The 16,851-nt window shown below is 41.9% G+C and overlaps 1 protein-coding gene across 1 annotated transcript in view; it reads right to left on the bottom strand.

Moving 5' to 3' along the window:
- LOC128491341 (sodium-coupled monocarboxylate transporter 1-like) overlaps positions 1 to 16,851 on the bottom strand; it is a 56,527-nt gene that overhangs the window by 26,669 nt on the left and 13,007 nt on the right. The window contains exons 7-10 of the mRNA XM_053463658.1: positions 10,093 to 10,222; positions 7,695 to 7,783; positions 6,424 to 6,533; positions 3,524 to 3,591 (exon numbers count right to left, since the gene is read on the bottom strand). Coding sequence (XP_053319633.1) covers positions 3,524 to 3,591; positions 6,424 to 6,533; positions 7,695 to 7,783; positions 10,093 to 10,222 — 397 coding nt within the window. The remainder of the gene's footprint in view (positions 1 to 3,523; positions 3,592 to 6,423; positions 6,534 to 7,694; positions 7,784 to 10,092; positions 10,223 to 16,851) is intronic.

Raw genomic sequence — 16,851 nt, forward strand, 5'->3', positions numbered from 1 at the left:
ATCTTTGAGAGCATATAATCCGGTTTGGATCAAAGAAGGTCACAAGTGGAAAATTGCATTTAACAAGCAGTACAGTCATTATGAGTACCTGGTCAAACCTTTTGGTCTATGTAATTCTCCAGTAGTTTTTCAATCCTTTGCCAATGATATCTTCAGAGATATGTTTCAGATTTAGTTTGATGACATCCTTGTTTAATGCCTGGCAGAATTTAGAAGTCAAATACGACAGATTGTACAATGCTTCTGAATAAACTCCCTCTATGTCAAAGCTGAAAAATATTCAAAAGACTTACATGCTGTTTGTGGCTTACATCTCCTCCTCCCAAGGTTTAGCGATTGACCAGAACAAAGTCAAAGCTGTGGCGTATTGGTCTGTACTACAGGACCTCAGAGCTGTTTAATGTTTCATAGGGTTCGCCAACTATTATAAGAGATTCTTACGTAATTTCTAAAATATCACAGTGCCTTGACCAGGAAAGAGCCTAATCCAAAGAAATGGAGCCATGAGCCTCTCTCCACCTTTGAAAGGTTAAAAACAGACTTTACTACTGTACTCTACTCTATTATCCAGATTCTTCTCTAACATTCATTGAGGGTGCTGATGTTTCTGAGCTATCCAATCCCAAAGGGACCCCAAGAGTAATCACCCACACCTCTGTTCATTGTTTCCTAAACAGTTTACAGAAAAGAACTATGACATTGGAGAGAGTTGTTGCTATCAAGTTGGCTCTCAAAGAATAGACACATCATAGAGGGTTGAAGAGTTACTGTGACTATTCTTACTGATCATAAGAGCCTCTTATATCTAGAGACCACCAAGAGACTAAACCCTCATCAGGTGAGATGTTTGTTGTTCTTTAGCAGGTTCAATCATATCATAACATACCAACCTGGTTGGCGGAGCGGGCAGACAGAAGGTAAAGTTTTGGCGGTAGTTCCCGTCAGGTTATTTTTGCTTCACAGCACATGTGCAAAGCCAAATACTTTGTTGCAAATTATACTTTAGCCAGGTCATTAGATCGATCCCAATGAGTGTTTAAAGTAGAGATCCTGGATCCTGTTGGCCTTTCTGCCTGATCACATTTACTGCAATCAGAAATACAGGGCTGCAAATACAGGAATCTTTAATTAAAAAGAATTTTACAAATAAAGAAAAAAATACATTGTTAAAAAGAATGCCCAAACATCTTGTAACTCTCCTACTAGAAATAAAAAAACTTTTGTTGGTTCACAAGTAGAATCAGTAGCGTCACTGAAGCCCCGTATATCAACTTCATAGCCCCAAAAGGAGAGATAAAGAGAAAGAGTGTAACGTCCACCCTTTGCAGTTTGGAATTATCTACACTCTGTGCTGCTCATTTTCTATTTTCCAACCACTAGTGGCCGCCCTTGCCACTCTGAACCACTCAGAGTGATTATTATGTCCAGCTGCTCCTTATTACAGATCAAGCCTGCCTGTTTTGGTTCCTGTTTTTGTTCCTGTTTTGGTTCCTGTTTTTGTTCCTGTTTTGGTTCCTGAGCTATTCCTGTTTTGGTTCCTGAGCTATTCCTGTTTTGGTTCCTGAGCTGTTCCTGAGTTGCGGCCAGCGCCCCACAAGTGGACTCCAAAGCTGAGTACCATGCAAATGTGCCCCATCCAGAGGGCTTCCAGTCGTGTGTTCCCCATCCAGAGGGCTTCCAGTCATGTGTGCCCCATCCAGAGGGCTTCCAGTCGTGTGTGCCCCATCCAGACGGCTTCCAGTCGTGTGTGCCCCATCCAGAGGGCTTCCAGTCGTGTGTGCCCCATCCAGAGGGCTTCCAGTTGTGTGTGCCCCATCCAGAGGGCTTCCAGTTGTGTGTGCCCCATCCAGAGGGCTTCCAGTTGTGTGTGCCCCATCCAGAGGGCTTCCAGTTGTGTGTGTCTCATCCAGAGGGCTTCCAGCCAAGAGACTTTCTATATATATGTTGTTGTACCATCATCTGCAATACAGATATTAACTGCATATCCCGTCTGTGTTTTATTTCCTGCGCCTGTCTGAAACAACCCCAAGCCATCATGCATCGTAGGGTACAGACAGAGCCCCTCGTATCCCCTGCACCTGGGCTCCTATCACACCTGTTCACCCGGCCCGTGACAAAGAGGAGGACAGATAAATGAGAAGGGGAAACAAAGAGAAGGGGAGAGATTGAGAGAAAATGGAAAGATAAAGACTAAAGGCAGAGCTAAGATACAGTGAAATAGACGAGCTCATGAGAAAGAGGAAGATCAAAAAGAAGGGGATAAATAAATAAAAAGGGGATAGATAAAAGGGGTAATGGAAAAGGGGAGAGATGGGCAGAAAGAGGAAAGTTAATGAGAGAGAGGAGAGATCATGAGAAAAATATAAGAAAGAGGAGAGAGAGTGTGTTTGTGTTATTAAAGTGTTTGTATGTTAGAGCAAGGAAGCGTGTTCATGCAAGGGCAAGTCAGGATGTTTATGTGAAAGGGCAAGTTTGAATGTACATGTACATGTGTGTGGGCAAGCATTTGTGAATGGGGTAGTGAATGGGGGCAGGGTGCTATACTTGTTACATGTAGTGCTACGGCAATGGGATGAAAGTGTTTTTTTGTTTTTTAATTAATACATTTTTAGCACTGCTATCAATGCAGTATGGATAGAGATCCCTTCAAAGATCTCTGAAACATTTCAGGAATGCAAGTGTCACAATTACGTAACTGGGCTCACTGTTTTGTTTAATTATGTTTTTATATTATTTTTATTATTTTTTTATAAATAAAAATATAGCCCTTTTTTACTTTTTCCCCTTGGGAGAAGGGGAAGAAGCACTGTTTCTCATTCTCTTCCCTATGATTCCCCCCCACCCCCCGAACATATCACACTTCATAGACCTGCATTGGTGAGCGCAATTTGTGGAATCAGCCAGTGGGTGGAGCAATCAGATATCTGTTAACAGACCCTGAAGGGCATATCCTGTCCTCCAATGACCTTTGAGTTGATGTCAGCTGTGACATCTCCAAGAAGTGAATGTCAGATTGGGCCATCTGCATTCTTTATGTAACAGCTTACCGGCGCCAGAGATGCTGGCTTCTGCTGACAGGGGGGGAGTCCAGGCTGTTAAAAGGCATCACATAAGGGGCATTAAGCTATCATACGGAACACCCTACTAAATCACCCCCACTGGCCATCACTGTGTAAATGTGGATCTGTAAAGCTTTGCTGTTTCACATACATGAGCATGAAATGGCAGATGAGAGTGGCAGAAGGGAGTCATGCTGCTGTGATGTAATACACAGCGAAGAGCAATGGAGGAATGACAACTGTAGTATTTCAATAAACTTTTAAACACAGTATTTAAGAGACAGGGAGAATTAAAGAGGAAAAGAAATGACAGCTAGCTTTCTCTCTACATAATGCAGAACTTATCTGGGGATATTTTAAGAGACCCGCTATGTGGAACAGCTCCTCGTAATTTTCTCAATCTTAATTAGGCACAAATTATTAAATTATTATAATTTCTAATAAAGTCAGCAGCAGATAATTACCTGAATCACGCTTCCCATATATGAGGCCACAGCTGCCATTGCTATGCAAAGTATACCATAAAGAGCACCTTGGTAAATAAATTATAAAAGATTGGTTAGTTATATGTTAATGTATTTTACTTATTTCAGAAGCAAAAGCTACATCATAGATCAACATGGTTTAACTTTTGCCATTAGAAAAGCTACTCATTAAAAATGGAGGAATATGAGCTAGCATAAACTTCAAATTCCCTTCAGCATTTTAGTCCTTGCATATATTCATAGGCATGTGTGTGAGAACCTGTGGTATTTGGCAAATGAGTCCATCTTGGCACCTGCAAATAATTGGTGAGCATGGGTAAAAGAACTCCCATTCAATCCGGGGGGTATAATTCAAGAATGGCCCCCAAATCAGTACCAGAGGTGTACTGTACCTATTCCTGCAGAGCAACTCACTACCTCTAGCGTGACACACTGTGCAGCCTGTCCGAGGAGAGTCACACCCAGGAAGAACATTACTATGCTTTTTTATGCGCCATTTCTCCAGTTGAGTTGTATTTGTCCCAGGGAAAGTCTCCTGAGCTCCTTTTGTAAGCTTATAGTCTAATGTTCCTGACACAGCTACTATAGATGAATGTATTTTAAAGCACTCCTTCAAAATATAATACATAAAAACCTATGTAGATTGGATATTACTTGAGATGTGCAACTGAATTAAAAACTATTCTAATCAATTTTTTGGTTTGTCTTTGGTCCCATCATTTTCAGATGCTGAATTACGTTTCTTGCATGTTCAGTTTGGATGAAAATTGGGAACAAATTAAATTCGGGAACGGAATTCGTTGTCCAACACCCACATTTACTCTAACTCACTCTCTCTGACTCTCTCATACTCTGAGTTTTGTTCACTCTCTCATGCTCTCTGAATGTCTCCTTACCTTCTCTGATGACCACTTTCACTTCCGTGACTCACAGCTCCGCTTCTGTATCTCTCATCTTCTTTTTCTCCAATGAGGATGTCACCAGAAGCTCCACCATTTGGCAAAAAACAGGGTAATCTTAGGGCAAAATGGTGGAGCTTCTGCTGATGTCCTCTCCCCGATCCTCCAATGAGGGGTTTGGGTGGAAGTTTATACAGGGTTATCTTAGGGCAAAATGGTGGAGCTTCCTGTAATGCCCTCTACCTCGACCCTTCAATCGTGGTTGAGGACATCATTGGAAGCTTCACCATTTTGGTTTCCCCAGGAAGTTATGTTTGCGGAGATGTAGAAGAAAGAAGAGATAAGTGTCAGGGTTACTGACCTGTTGATTAATGAACAGCACTTTCCTTCCCTGGGTCAAGGTTACTCAGCTGTTTGATAACGACCAATGCTTTTCTTTCTCAGTTGCCACGCTTACTCACCTATTAGTACTATTTAAGCAGCAAGGCTCATTACCTCCTTGCCTTTGTGTTGTTCCAGATACAAAGTGTATTTCCTGCTATTCAGTATGTTCCTGTCTGTGACCTGTCTTGGCTGACTTGTCTGGTTCCTGGTCCCTAACAAGAAGAAGGAAGAGAGAGGAGAGGAAAATGGAGAAGTGGAGCTGCGAGACATGAAAGTAGAGTGGAAGTGAAAGAGTCGCGAACTTCGAACGAAGTAATAATGTATGACAGATAGTGTATGCCTATATATGTATATATAAATATATATATACATATATATATTTGTGGTAGTGGTAAAACATGTGCAAAACACCTAGTGGGTCTGAATAGGTGTAAAGCATGGGAAAATAGCCCAGTGGGCCTGGATGGGTGCCTAGACCCTGAAAATGCTCCCATAGGTAGGTAGGAAAGGGGCCTATCTCACAGAAAGGAGAAGGATAAGATAGAGACAATATAGAGACTGAGAGGAGTACAGAGAGTGAACTGAGGGTGGGTGCGGGTGGGAAGGACGCAAACATAACTCCCTGAAGGAGGAGATGCTGAAGGGGGGGTATAAATACTCCCTAAGACCCCTCCCACGAATACAGGCTATAAACAGACTTTACATTGTGTGTAAAACATGTACGAAGCGCCCAGTGGATCTGGGTAGGTAGGAAAGGGACCAAAGAAAGAACCAATGCTGAGTGTAGGAGCAGAGTAGGGTTTGTAGGTAAGGCTGTGAACAACCGAAAAATCAAGCAGGGGCCAAAAGAGTTAATAGAGGGCAAAGTATATCAGTAGAGAGAGAAAACCTGCCCAAGCGTCCATAAACCCACTCCCCCCTTCTCTCTCAGTACACAAGTTGAGCTTCTCTGAGGAAACTAAGCCCCCCTCCCTCCCACCAAGCATGAGAAGCAGTTAAACTACCTAGTAGGAGAAGCAAGGGAAGGAGCAGACAGAACAAAACCTCCCTCAACAAGCAAGCGAAAGAGTTTATCAAACGACCCCCCCCAGTACGTAAGGCCAAGGAGTAGCTTGAACAATGAAAACCCCCTCCCCCCCACACACAAAGCAAATGAGTAGCTCAGTGAAGCAGATCCGTGAAACAGGCTCCCCCTCTCTCTCAGCACATGGAAACTAGCAGAACTGCTGCATGGCTATGACTGAGTTAGGAGCAGTAAATTATACGGATGTGCAGCAACAGGAGGCTTTTGAAATGTAATGAGACTCCCCTGGGAGAGAGAGACTGAAAGCCCTGCAAAGTATAAGGAGATGCACAGCAGTAAACCCCCACAAATGTAACGCCCTCTAGAACGCAAAAGTAACATCCTTAATATAAATAACCCCTAAGAACCCTCCCACAAATACAGGCTGTGAACATACTGTATATAATAAATTTATGATTTTATACCAGAAACCTAGAGAAAATGTTACTCCGTGTATGTATTCTATATCCACAGGCATTACTACTGTTGGGTTTTAAATTAAGTTATGGCAAGAACAATGATCTGACACTTACTCATTCCTCTAGAGATCCATGCCAGCTTTTTTTCAGACAGATTTGTGTATGGTTTTATAAGATCTTCTACAGTGACAGCTGCTAATGCATTGATACTGGATGATACTGTGCTAATAAAGACAATGTTTCAAAAATAGAAAGTAATTAGTAAAAATAGCAATATTATGTTTAATAAGTTGAAAACATTTTATTGAAATAAGTTTACATGTTGTTAAACAAGGTGAGGAACTATGAAGTATGCTATACATCTACATTTTCCTTTCTAATTTTTGTCCACTTGCTCAATGGAAAAAAAAATACATCGGACAACTGCTGATGTGCAGCATTGAGATCTAAAGAACATACAGTATAGACCCAAATTCTGCCACAGAACAAATCCAGTGTTAGTGTTAGTACTAGACTTGGCCACCTCTCTGTTTTCGTCTCCGTGGGGGAAAAAATTTCGTATTCCAGTGAATATTCGCCCGAATTCGCCCGTGTTCGGTTTGGCCGAATATTCGTGTACATTCTTCGTATTAGTTTTAATATGGGGTAAACACGGTTCGGACTAAGCAGCAGCTTTGGTGCCAAGATTTTAAATGTCCGTACCAGCAACTCTATTGGTCGCCTGCAGGGATCTCCTCTGCCATCAACCAATAAAGAACACCTGTATTTTGTTGGTTGATGGCAGACGAGCCCCCTGCTGGCGACCAATAGAGTCGCTTGTACAGACTTTTAAAATCCTGTTGCCGCAACTTGGCCGGCAGAGACCACTGGTCTCCCTGCTCCAAAAGTTAAAGGTCCGTACAAGCGACTTTATTGGTCGTTCATACAGACTTTTTACTGTTGGAGCAGGGAGACCAGTGGTCTCTGCCAGCCAAGTTGCACCGTAAGGAGTTAAAGGGCTGTGCGAGTGAGCCTATTGGTCGCCTGCAGGGGCCTACTCTGGCATCAACCAATTGGTTCCGTTTACCCCTGCGATCCTGCATAGATAAGGTAGGCTAGATGGGGAAGGGACCAGGGAGATTAGTAGATGAAGACTAACACGAAGATTCTTCGTGTTGTGTGTCTTCGTCTTCGTCTACGTTTTGCCACCGCCATGTTCGTATGTTCGGTATTCGGGCAGAACAACTAAAACGCACCCTTCGTGTTCGTTTTCATGTTCGCCGAATAGTACTGTAAATAGTACTGTAAAGCATTTGGAGGTGACCCAAAAATGTACTATTCTGTGTAGGCTTACAATATCAAATAAATGTAAATCTGAAAAACATTTTTTAAATATAAAAAATTACCTTAGTGTTCCACTGTAAGCACAGGCTACAAATAGCCCCGGTACCCCTGGATAGTTCTTAAGAATAGTTAATACCAAAAATGGCATGAGCTGCAAAATACACGAGAGACAACAGATGGAGTAGGTAACAGAAAAATGTGTAGAAAAGCATATAGAATAGTGTAGTAGTCACCTTGCTTGGAACTGAATGCAACTCACAACATGGATAAAAAATAATGCATGCTTGGAATTGCATGTTTTAAAATGCACTACAGTTTCTGTAAAACAGACACTGGCATGTACTGAAAAAAACGAAAAGTGGCGAACTTTGAGCACAAGGTCAGTCAGGGATGTAAATCTGTTGCAAACTCAATACAATTAATTCTGCATATTGAAAATTCTACTACTGATAAATAATGTTTGCTCCTATATAGGAAGATGGTAATTTTTAATGTAATTATTATTTTTGTTTGTTAAATATTTTACTTATTATTGATTCCATATTATTGAGATTACACACTGGAATTGTATGATCTCAACTAAAGGTTGAAGCATTACTGTCTATTTTATCCATTAAGAAACACTACATGATTTTTGTCAAAGTTATACCACATTGTTAATCACCACAGGGTATTTATTAAAGAAATAAAACAATTCTCATGGCCATTCCTCTAATGCTATAAGTTTCCCCCTTCCAGTACGTGTAGACTACACATACTATAATAATGTAATCTTTCACTTACAGTAAAATAATTCCAGTTCTGCAACTTCTACTGTACATTTCAAAACATAATCCTAATATATTTCACCCCTGTTTATTGTCTCTTTGAAGAATGAGTGTTAGATGGTCCCTTAGCATATAGGGTTTTGTTTGTTTGTCAACCTCTTCCACCTAATTTTGTGTATGAGTGTGTATATATAACAGATGGAATAAGTATCTTGTGATAATACCTTTTTTATTGGACTAACAGAATTTTGGAATGACAAGCTTTCGGGAGCTCTTCTTTCTGAGCAAAACATTTCTTAGCAAAACGACACATAGAATTCAATGTTGTGTTGCAGGGGAGGGGAGGGGGGCTTACTACCCAGATCTGATAAGGGAGGGTAAGATGTTGTAAAAGTATGTGTCCCTCCAGAGGGTCATACATGTTCTGAGTAGAGAATTTTGAGGGGGGGGTTTAGCACTGCTGAAGATAAATTGACAAAAAAATAAAAAAATTAAGATGCTAGTGCTCACATACAGGGAATAGGAATGCAGTGTTGAATATAGGGATGGGAAGATATATATGTCTACACATGTTGTCATATATACAGGTAAATATAGATGAACATGGTGCACTTAAAAATACAGTGCATATAGCAGGTGGGGGGGTTATGTAAAACCTGTATAGTGGGACAGGAAACCCAAATAGGCATTGAGTCCTCTATTCTTGCTGTTGAATAGTTGAATCATTCTGACTTCAAACGTTTGTCTTTCTTTGGTATTACTGAAGTCCCCTTTCAGTACTTTGATTTTTAGGTCCTTGATAAAATGGTCATTTTGGGTGAAGTGGTGTCCCACTGTGGGGATGGGATAGTGTTCCTTGCTCTCAGTGGCGGAACTACCGGGGTCGCAGGGGTCGTGACTGCGACCGGGCCCTGGAGTTCTGCCAGTTAGGGGGGCCCAAGGGGTGCCGAGCGGTTGCTGAAAACGACCGCTCGGCAACTCTTGGGCCCCCCTGACTGACAGAAATCCAGGATGCCTTTGCTCCCTGCCGCTGCTGCCGCCGTCGCCACCGCCTGCCTCAGCGCCGGCACCCGAGACAAACGCCTCACGCTCCCAACACAGGAGTTGACGGTAAGTGATCTACAAGGGGGGGGGGGTTAGAGAGGGAGTGGGTAGATCGTGAGAAGGGGGGTAGGGGGGAGTGGGTAGATCGTGAGAAGGGGGGGAGTGGGTAGATCGTGAGAAGGGGGTAGGGAGGGAGAGGGTAGATTGTGAGAAGGGGGTAGGGAGAGGGTAGATCGCGAGAAGGGGGGTTAGGGAGGGAGAGGGGAGATTGTGAGAAGGGGGGTAGGGAGGGAGAGGGGAGATTGTGAGAAAGGGATAGATGGGTTGGGGGTGGGGGGCCCTTAACAGATTCTCGCACAGGGGCCCTGAGGTTTCTCGTTACGCCCCTGCTTACTCTTTTCATGAAAGTATTTAAAATCCACAAATGGTTGACTAAGAGAGGTTGCCGAACAACACAGAAAATTGTTTGGGTTTGTGTTTTTTTTTTCATTTGGAAACATTTTCTCTTTCTGACTCTACCACTTCTGCCATCAGGGCAAGTACTTATTTGAGATTCAAACCCTTTTGCCTTTTTCTTATCTAGCTTTTGTCCTTAAAAGCTAGAATGTGAGTCATGGAAAATCATCAATATATTTATTCATATAACCACCTGATCTGGAGCAGATACTTCTTTTGCTGTCCATGGGTCGCAATCTTTATATACTGAGTACAGGATAAGCCCACACAGGACAGCACAGATCAAAATTGCCCACAGACCTATGAGATTGATGTACAGAGACCTGAATAAAAAAGATAAAAAGAAGAAGTACATCAATAGAAAACCATGGATATATTACTCATGAAAAACAATTATTAGTTTTTTTAAAGAAAGACAGGGAAACGGTGAGTAGTGGAAAGCAGTGTGTGTGGTAGAGTGTGACCTGACCAAGTTCTATCCCAATATTTAATAAAATACATATGAAAACACATGATTCCTAAAATTACTGTGGCATCATGTGTGTGGCATCATGTAATGGGTTGGGACCAAAATAGAAACCACTAGTATAGTTCCTATAATGTGAAAAAAATTCTTAAGCATGAAATCAACCTTCTCAAATTTATTTAAATAAATTAATGAAAACAAAGTTATTTAAAAAAAAGAAATTACTTTGATAGTAGGTAATACATTGCAAATAAATTTGTAACTCTGTGTAAGTCAATGATGTTAGAGTGGCTAGGTGTATGTATGTATTCAGTCATGAGAAAAATAAAGTACACTATCTTTAAATTCCATGGTTTTACATATGAGGACATAATAACAATCACCTGTTCCTTAAAAGGTCTAAAAATTAGGTAAATACAACCTCAGATGAAAAACAACACCTTACATTTTATACCATGTCATGATTTATACAGCAAAAATAAAGGCAAAATGGAGAAGCCATGTGTGGAAAACTAAGTACACCTTATGATTCAATAGCTTGTGGAATCACCTTTAGCAGCAATAATGTGAGGTTTTAGGAAGATAAGGAGTCTGGTATGCAGGAGAGCAACAGCTAGAGTGAAGACTAATAGCAGGACAGCGTATTAACCTTTCTCCAGGAGTAACGAAGATCATAAAGTATAGCAAGGGTCAGGATCACAGAAGACAGCAAAGTCCAATTAACGATAGCAATGGTCAGGTTCACAGAAGGCAGCAAAGTCCAAGTTCCCCCTCCGAACTCTTGAGGGACCAGGACAGTCAGGATGGCGAAGATGGAAAACAGAGACGAGATCAGTAGCATGGACCTAATTCCCAGGAATCCTCATCAGGGTTATAACCCTTCCAACAGATTAGGTATTGTAAACAGTTGTGGTGTCTTCTGGAATCCAGTATCTCTTCTACTTCGTACTTCTCAATATTATCGACAAGCAGAGGAGCAGGAGGACTAGGACGTCGATCAGGAAAAGGGTTAGCAGTCCATGGTTTCAACAATTAGACATGAATAACAGGATGGATGGACATGGAACTTGGTAGCTTTAATTCCACGGCCAAGGGGGATATAAGACGAGAGATGGAGAAAGACCAATGTATTTTGGACCCAATTTTTTCATAGGGCAGGTGAGTCTGAGATGTTTTGTAGACAGCCATACTTTGTCACTAGGTTGATAGGCTACATCAGTGGTACGGTGGTGATCTGCGAAGAATTTGTAGCATCGTTGAGCTCTAGTCAGATTTTGCGTAACAATTGATATGTAGTTATAAGGCTTTTAACCTGTTCAGATACGGAGGGGACAGAACTAGGGATAGGAGAACCCGGTAGCATCGAGGGATGATATTCATAGTTAGCATAAAAGGGGACATGTTAATAGAACGGTGGATGTGATTGTTATATGCAAACTCTGCCAGAGGTAAAAAGTGGTCCCAATCATCTTGCAGGTAGGTGGTGAAACAACGCAGGTATTGTTCCAGAGTCTGATTGGTACGTTCACTCTGAACGTTGCTCTGGGGATGAAATGCTGTGGACAAAGAACGCTGGATATATAATTGTTCACAAAATGTTTTCCAAAAGCGAGAGATGAATTGAGACCCACGGTCTGACACTATGTTCTCAGGTAGGTCATGAAGACGAAAGATATCTTTTGATGAATAGGTTGGACGTCTCGGTGGCGAAAGGAAGATGGTCGATGGTAAGAAAGTATGCCATCTTGGTCAAGCAGTCTACCATCAAAGTGGTACGATGGTTGGAGGGAGGAACATCTGTGATGAAATCCATGGAATTATCCATCCATGGCCTTGAGGGAATCGGAAGTGGTTGCAGAAGGCCAGCGGCCTTTTTGTGGGCCTCTTTGGACTGGGTGCAGCTGGCCATCAAAGTCTTGTCTCTGTGACAGGATGGCATCAGAGGCATCGACCTCCAATGTGTACGGATTCTGAGGAACGGGAAGCCTGAGAATGGGGCAGAGGCAAACTTATTTTTCATGTATTCAAACGCTTTCTGTGTGGCTTTATTCTAGCCAAACTTGTTTTTCTTTGAAGTGAGGGCAGTGATGGGTTGGATAATGTTTGAAAAATTGCAAATAAATTTGCGATAAAAAACCCACAAATCATTGTATCCCCTTTCGATCAGTAGGTGGAGGCCAGTGAAGAATAGCCTTAACCTTTCTGGGGTCCATCTCAATACTGGTAGGGGAAAGGATATCTCCCAGGAATTCAACAGTCTGCACTTCAAAGACACATTTCTCTAGTTTGGAGTATAGACCATTCTGTATCAATCTGGTAAGGACCCGGCACACATGTTCTTGATGTAATTCTAAACCAGGATATCATCCAGGTACACAATGACATATTGTGGAAAACACTATTGACAAAATGCTGGAACATGGCTGGAGCGTTACATAGACCGAACCCCATGACTAGATATTCGAAATGGCAGTAGTATTCGAAATGGCCCCACTTAACTCTATTTTGGTAAAGATCTTTGCTGAACGTACATGTTCTAGTAACCCTGGAATGGGTGGTAGAGGGTAACGTTTTTTTTAACCTTGATAGTCAATACATTGACCTGATAGTCAATACATGTGCGCAACCCCCCATCTCTATTGTGTACGCAAAAGATCCCTTTGTCCAGCTTGCATATCTTGTAACAATTGATGCAAGGTAGCCATCTGCTGGGTCAAAGCTGTAATAGTATCAGATAGTCCTGCGGACTCTGTGTTAAAGGCTCAGTTATTATGTGAGGTTTAAGGAGGATATGGAGTCCGGTATGCAGGAGAGCAACAGCTAGAGCAAAGACTAATAGCAGGACAGCATATTAACCTTTCTCCAGGAGTAACGAAGATCATAAAGTATAACCAGGGTCACGATCAGAGAAGACAACAAAGTCCAATTAACAGTAGCCAGGGTCAGGATCACAGAAGGCAGCAAAGTCCAAGTAACGATAGCCAGGGTCAGCAACAAGATCAATCAAAATAAACTGCACTCAGAGAGGAGCTCAATCAAGCACAATAATTGAGCACTGAGTGATACTCAGTGCTGGGTTTTTAACTTGCCCATTGCGGAAGCTCCAACCCCGTGTGTGACATCATCCGGGCATGTTCCCCGTTACCTCCACTCGGGAACGTATAAAGTTAGTTGAGGGCGCGCGCATAGTATTATCCGTTCAGGACGCAGCAGAGGAGGAGGCAGAAGGAGCAGCACAGGACCAGGCACCTGCTGTTAGCAGGTACTCCGGTGAGTGACTCCGTTGGGGTCTCTGACAAATAACTTGAAGTAATTGTTTTCTTTAAAACTTTATACATCTCTCTAATCATTGCAGAGGAATTTTTGCCCACTCTTCTTTACAAGTTGCTTAAGTTCATTGAAGTTTGCAGACATTTGTTTATGCACAGGTCTGGACTTTGACAATGTCATTGCAACACCTTGATTCTTTTCTTTTTCCAGTCATTCTGTAACTTGTGTGCTTGGGATCAATGCCATGTTGCATGACTCAGGCATGACAGGCACACTCGCAGTGGAAGTAATTATACATGATTACTCTGAAGGTGGTAGTGACTTTAGTGATATATCCAAGCCTTTATCTACACCATTTTCCCTTATGGGAACACCAGGTAAAATATTGAAAGATCCTGTGGTGGAATACACACAAAAGCCAGCCATGAGAGAGGCATCAAGCAAAGCAAAAATAGCACCAACCCCCGTGGCAAATGTCCAATTCACCCAGAGGAGCGAGTGCAAATGAAGCAAAAACCTCCACATTCACTCACTCTCTCATACTCTCATTCTCGTTCACTCTCTCACTCACGTTCTCTAAATGTTTCCCTACTGTTTCTGCTGATCCATTCCGCTCCTGCTGACCACTTCTGCATCTTCTTCTGCATCTTCTTCATTTTTATCTTCTATATTCTCCATTCTCTTAACCTATTCTATATTCAATCTTCAATGTGGACGAAGAAAGAAGATAAAGGATTGAAGATTGAGAACAGAGAAGAGAAGACAGAAGACAGAAGACGCAGAAGAAGATGCAGAACCGGAAGTGGTCGGCAGAAGCTGAAGTGGTTGGCAGAGACAGTAGGGAAACATCTAGAGAGCGTAAGAGAGCTTGAATGAGAATGTGAGAGAGTGAGTAAGAGTGATTTAGAGGGAATGTGGGCACCGGGCCACAAATTTCTTTCCCGGATGAAAAATGTCCCCGAACCAAATTGGAAGGGAATTCAATTTGTTGCGGAAATGATTGTGCCAAAAAATAACCAAAAATTGTGTCCAAATTGTTTTTGTCCCATTTGTACATGTCTAGTTCACATCATCCAATAAGAGCCTTGCATTGAATCGGGAGGTGTTAATATCACCCAACATGAGCCCTGTATTGAACTTATAGATATGTGTAATGTGCAAGTTTTAGAGGATTTAGCTTCGGAATCATATAATGGTATTAGAAAAGAAGACTGTAATGAACATTAATATACACTTTTAAAAAGTCTACATTTTATATAATTCTCGCAGTGTTACTTTGAATCTGTTTCAATGTATCACTGAAAAGGAACTGTGTCTTTTGGCTAAGAAAAAGTCAGTCTGCATGGATAATTTAAGTACAACTGAACGTAGAGCTCTATATAAATTGAAAAATAATAAAAAATTCAGATAAAGGTAAGGAGGAGTGAGTCCTGAACACAGAGTACTGTCATAAAGAAGCACTTAGATGATTATCTGACTCCAATTCCTTTGTGCAATTTGACTATAATCCTACATTTGTATTCTTACAATAATAAAGTTCCCTAATTGATGATGGCTTTACCTTAAGTAAGGCCTTGTATGCAGCCGCGCCACACATAAGTTGAGACATATATTTATGTCAATAAAAATGCGAGGGCAAACCAATGGTTAAGTCCACCAGTTGGACAAAAAGCCTCAGGAGACTACTTTTGTATCTGATTTTTAATCAAAATGGTAAGTTTTATACCTAATGCTGCATGATTCTTCAACAAGTTAATCCTTGCTATTCACAGGCTACTTTTTCATTATTTATGTGTGGTGTTTATGGTTGGGCTGGATAACTCCAGAACTATAAAGCCCATAGCAGCAGTATGGCTTCACAGATGATTATATGTGTACTTTAATTTATTGTAATAAAGTATTAATGTAAGTGAGATTTACTTTATTGAGGGGTGGCGGGTATTTGGAGACCTCCCCACTGATCTAGAATTGGTATTATTTTGTTTCTTAATCAATACCAGAATCTGCGAGAGACCCAATCTCGGGGAGCTTCTGCGGAGACCTTTCATCTGCTTGGCACCTAATTTTTCTTCCAGTCCCATGCCTTCCTCTCCTCCCAAGCCTCCTTATTCTGATTCCTCTAGTGGAGTGGAACCTATGCAGTGGAACCTATGCAGTTGGGATATTACCCCTTACTGACATGACCAAGAAGGAGGGTAACCCATAACATTGGTCTCCGGAGGCATTTGAAACCCTGAAAAAACTATTTTGCTATAGCCCCATTCTTGGCACACCCTAACCCTGTTCTGCCATTTATCTTGGAAGTTGATGTGTCTGAGACAGGAGTAGGCGCCATCCTGTCCCAATGTCCTACATCTGAGAGACCTTTGCATCCATGCTGTTATTTTTCCAAAAAACACTCACCCGCTGAGTTTAATTAACAGATTAGTGACCGGGAGCTGTTGGTTATCATCTTGGCTATCAAAGAGTGGAGGCACCTCTTGGAGGGGACATCTGTGCAGATACTTGTTCTTAAGGATCACAATAATCTAATTTATCTCTCTGAGGCCAAACAGTGATTACCTAGACATTACCTCTTCCTGGCTAGGTTTAATTATTTCTTGTCTTACTTACCTGGTACCAAGAATGTACACAATTCTCCTCCTTGGTCTTTTGCCTACATGGGCTGCCGAAAGTCATTATTTTGGACAGCCAACTGGGAATTCAGGTTTCCGTTTCATCTGCCTACCATTCACAATCAAATGGGTTTGCAGAATAATCCAATCTGGCCCTGGATAGTACCTCCGATGTTACATCTCAGATCATCATAATGGTTGGATCTGCTTCCTTGGGCAAGTTCACCGATAATAATGCCACCAATGCCTCCACCTGGTTATTCCCCTTCCCTGATCAACTATAGCTTCCAGCCTGCAGTACTGCCAGATTCATTTCAACCTCAGGGTATTCTGGCTCTGGAGGAACACCTTCGGGGGCTCTATTGCAGTCCGGAGTGGCGGATTGAGGACATCCGGGATTTCAGGGAGTAGGACCTCCCAGATACACTAGAGGGGTGATTTAGACTTTTTAATTACACAGCAGTGGGAACTGGAGAAGGCATATAAAAAATTGTTAGACCGTGTTCAACAGTATGCCCCAGTGTCCATGGATTTTGTAGATTTTTCATCTGAGGGTGTTAACGCAGGAGGGGTCCTCAGAATGCTGGGCACTCCGCCCAGA

The sequence above is a fragment of the Spea bombifrons genome, chromosome 4, assembly GCF_027358695.1.
Source record: "Spea bombifrons isolate aSpeBom1 chromosome 4, aSpeBom1.2.pri, whole genome shotgun sequence".
Taxonomy (NCBI): domain Eukaryota; kingdom Metazoa; phylum Chordata; class Amphibia; order Anura; family Pelobatidae; genus Spea; species Spea bombifrons.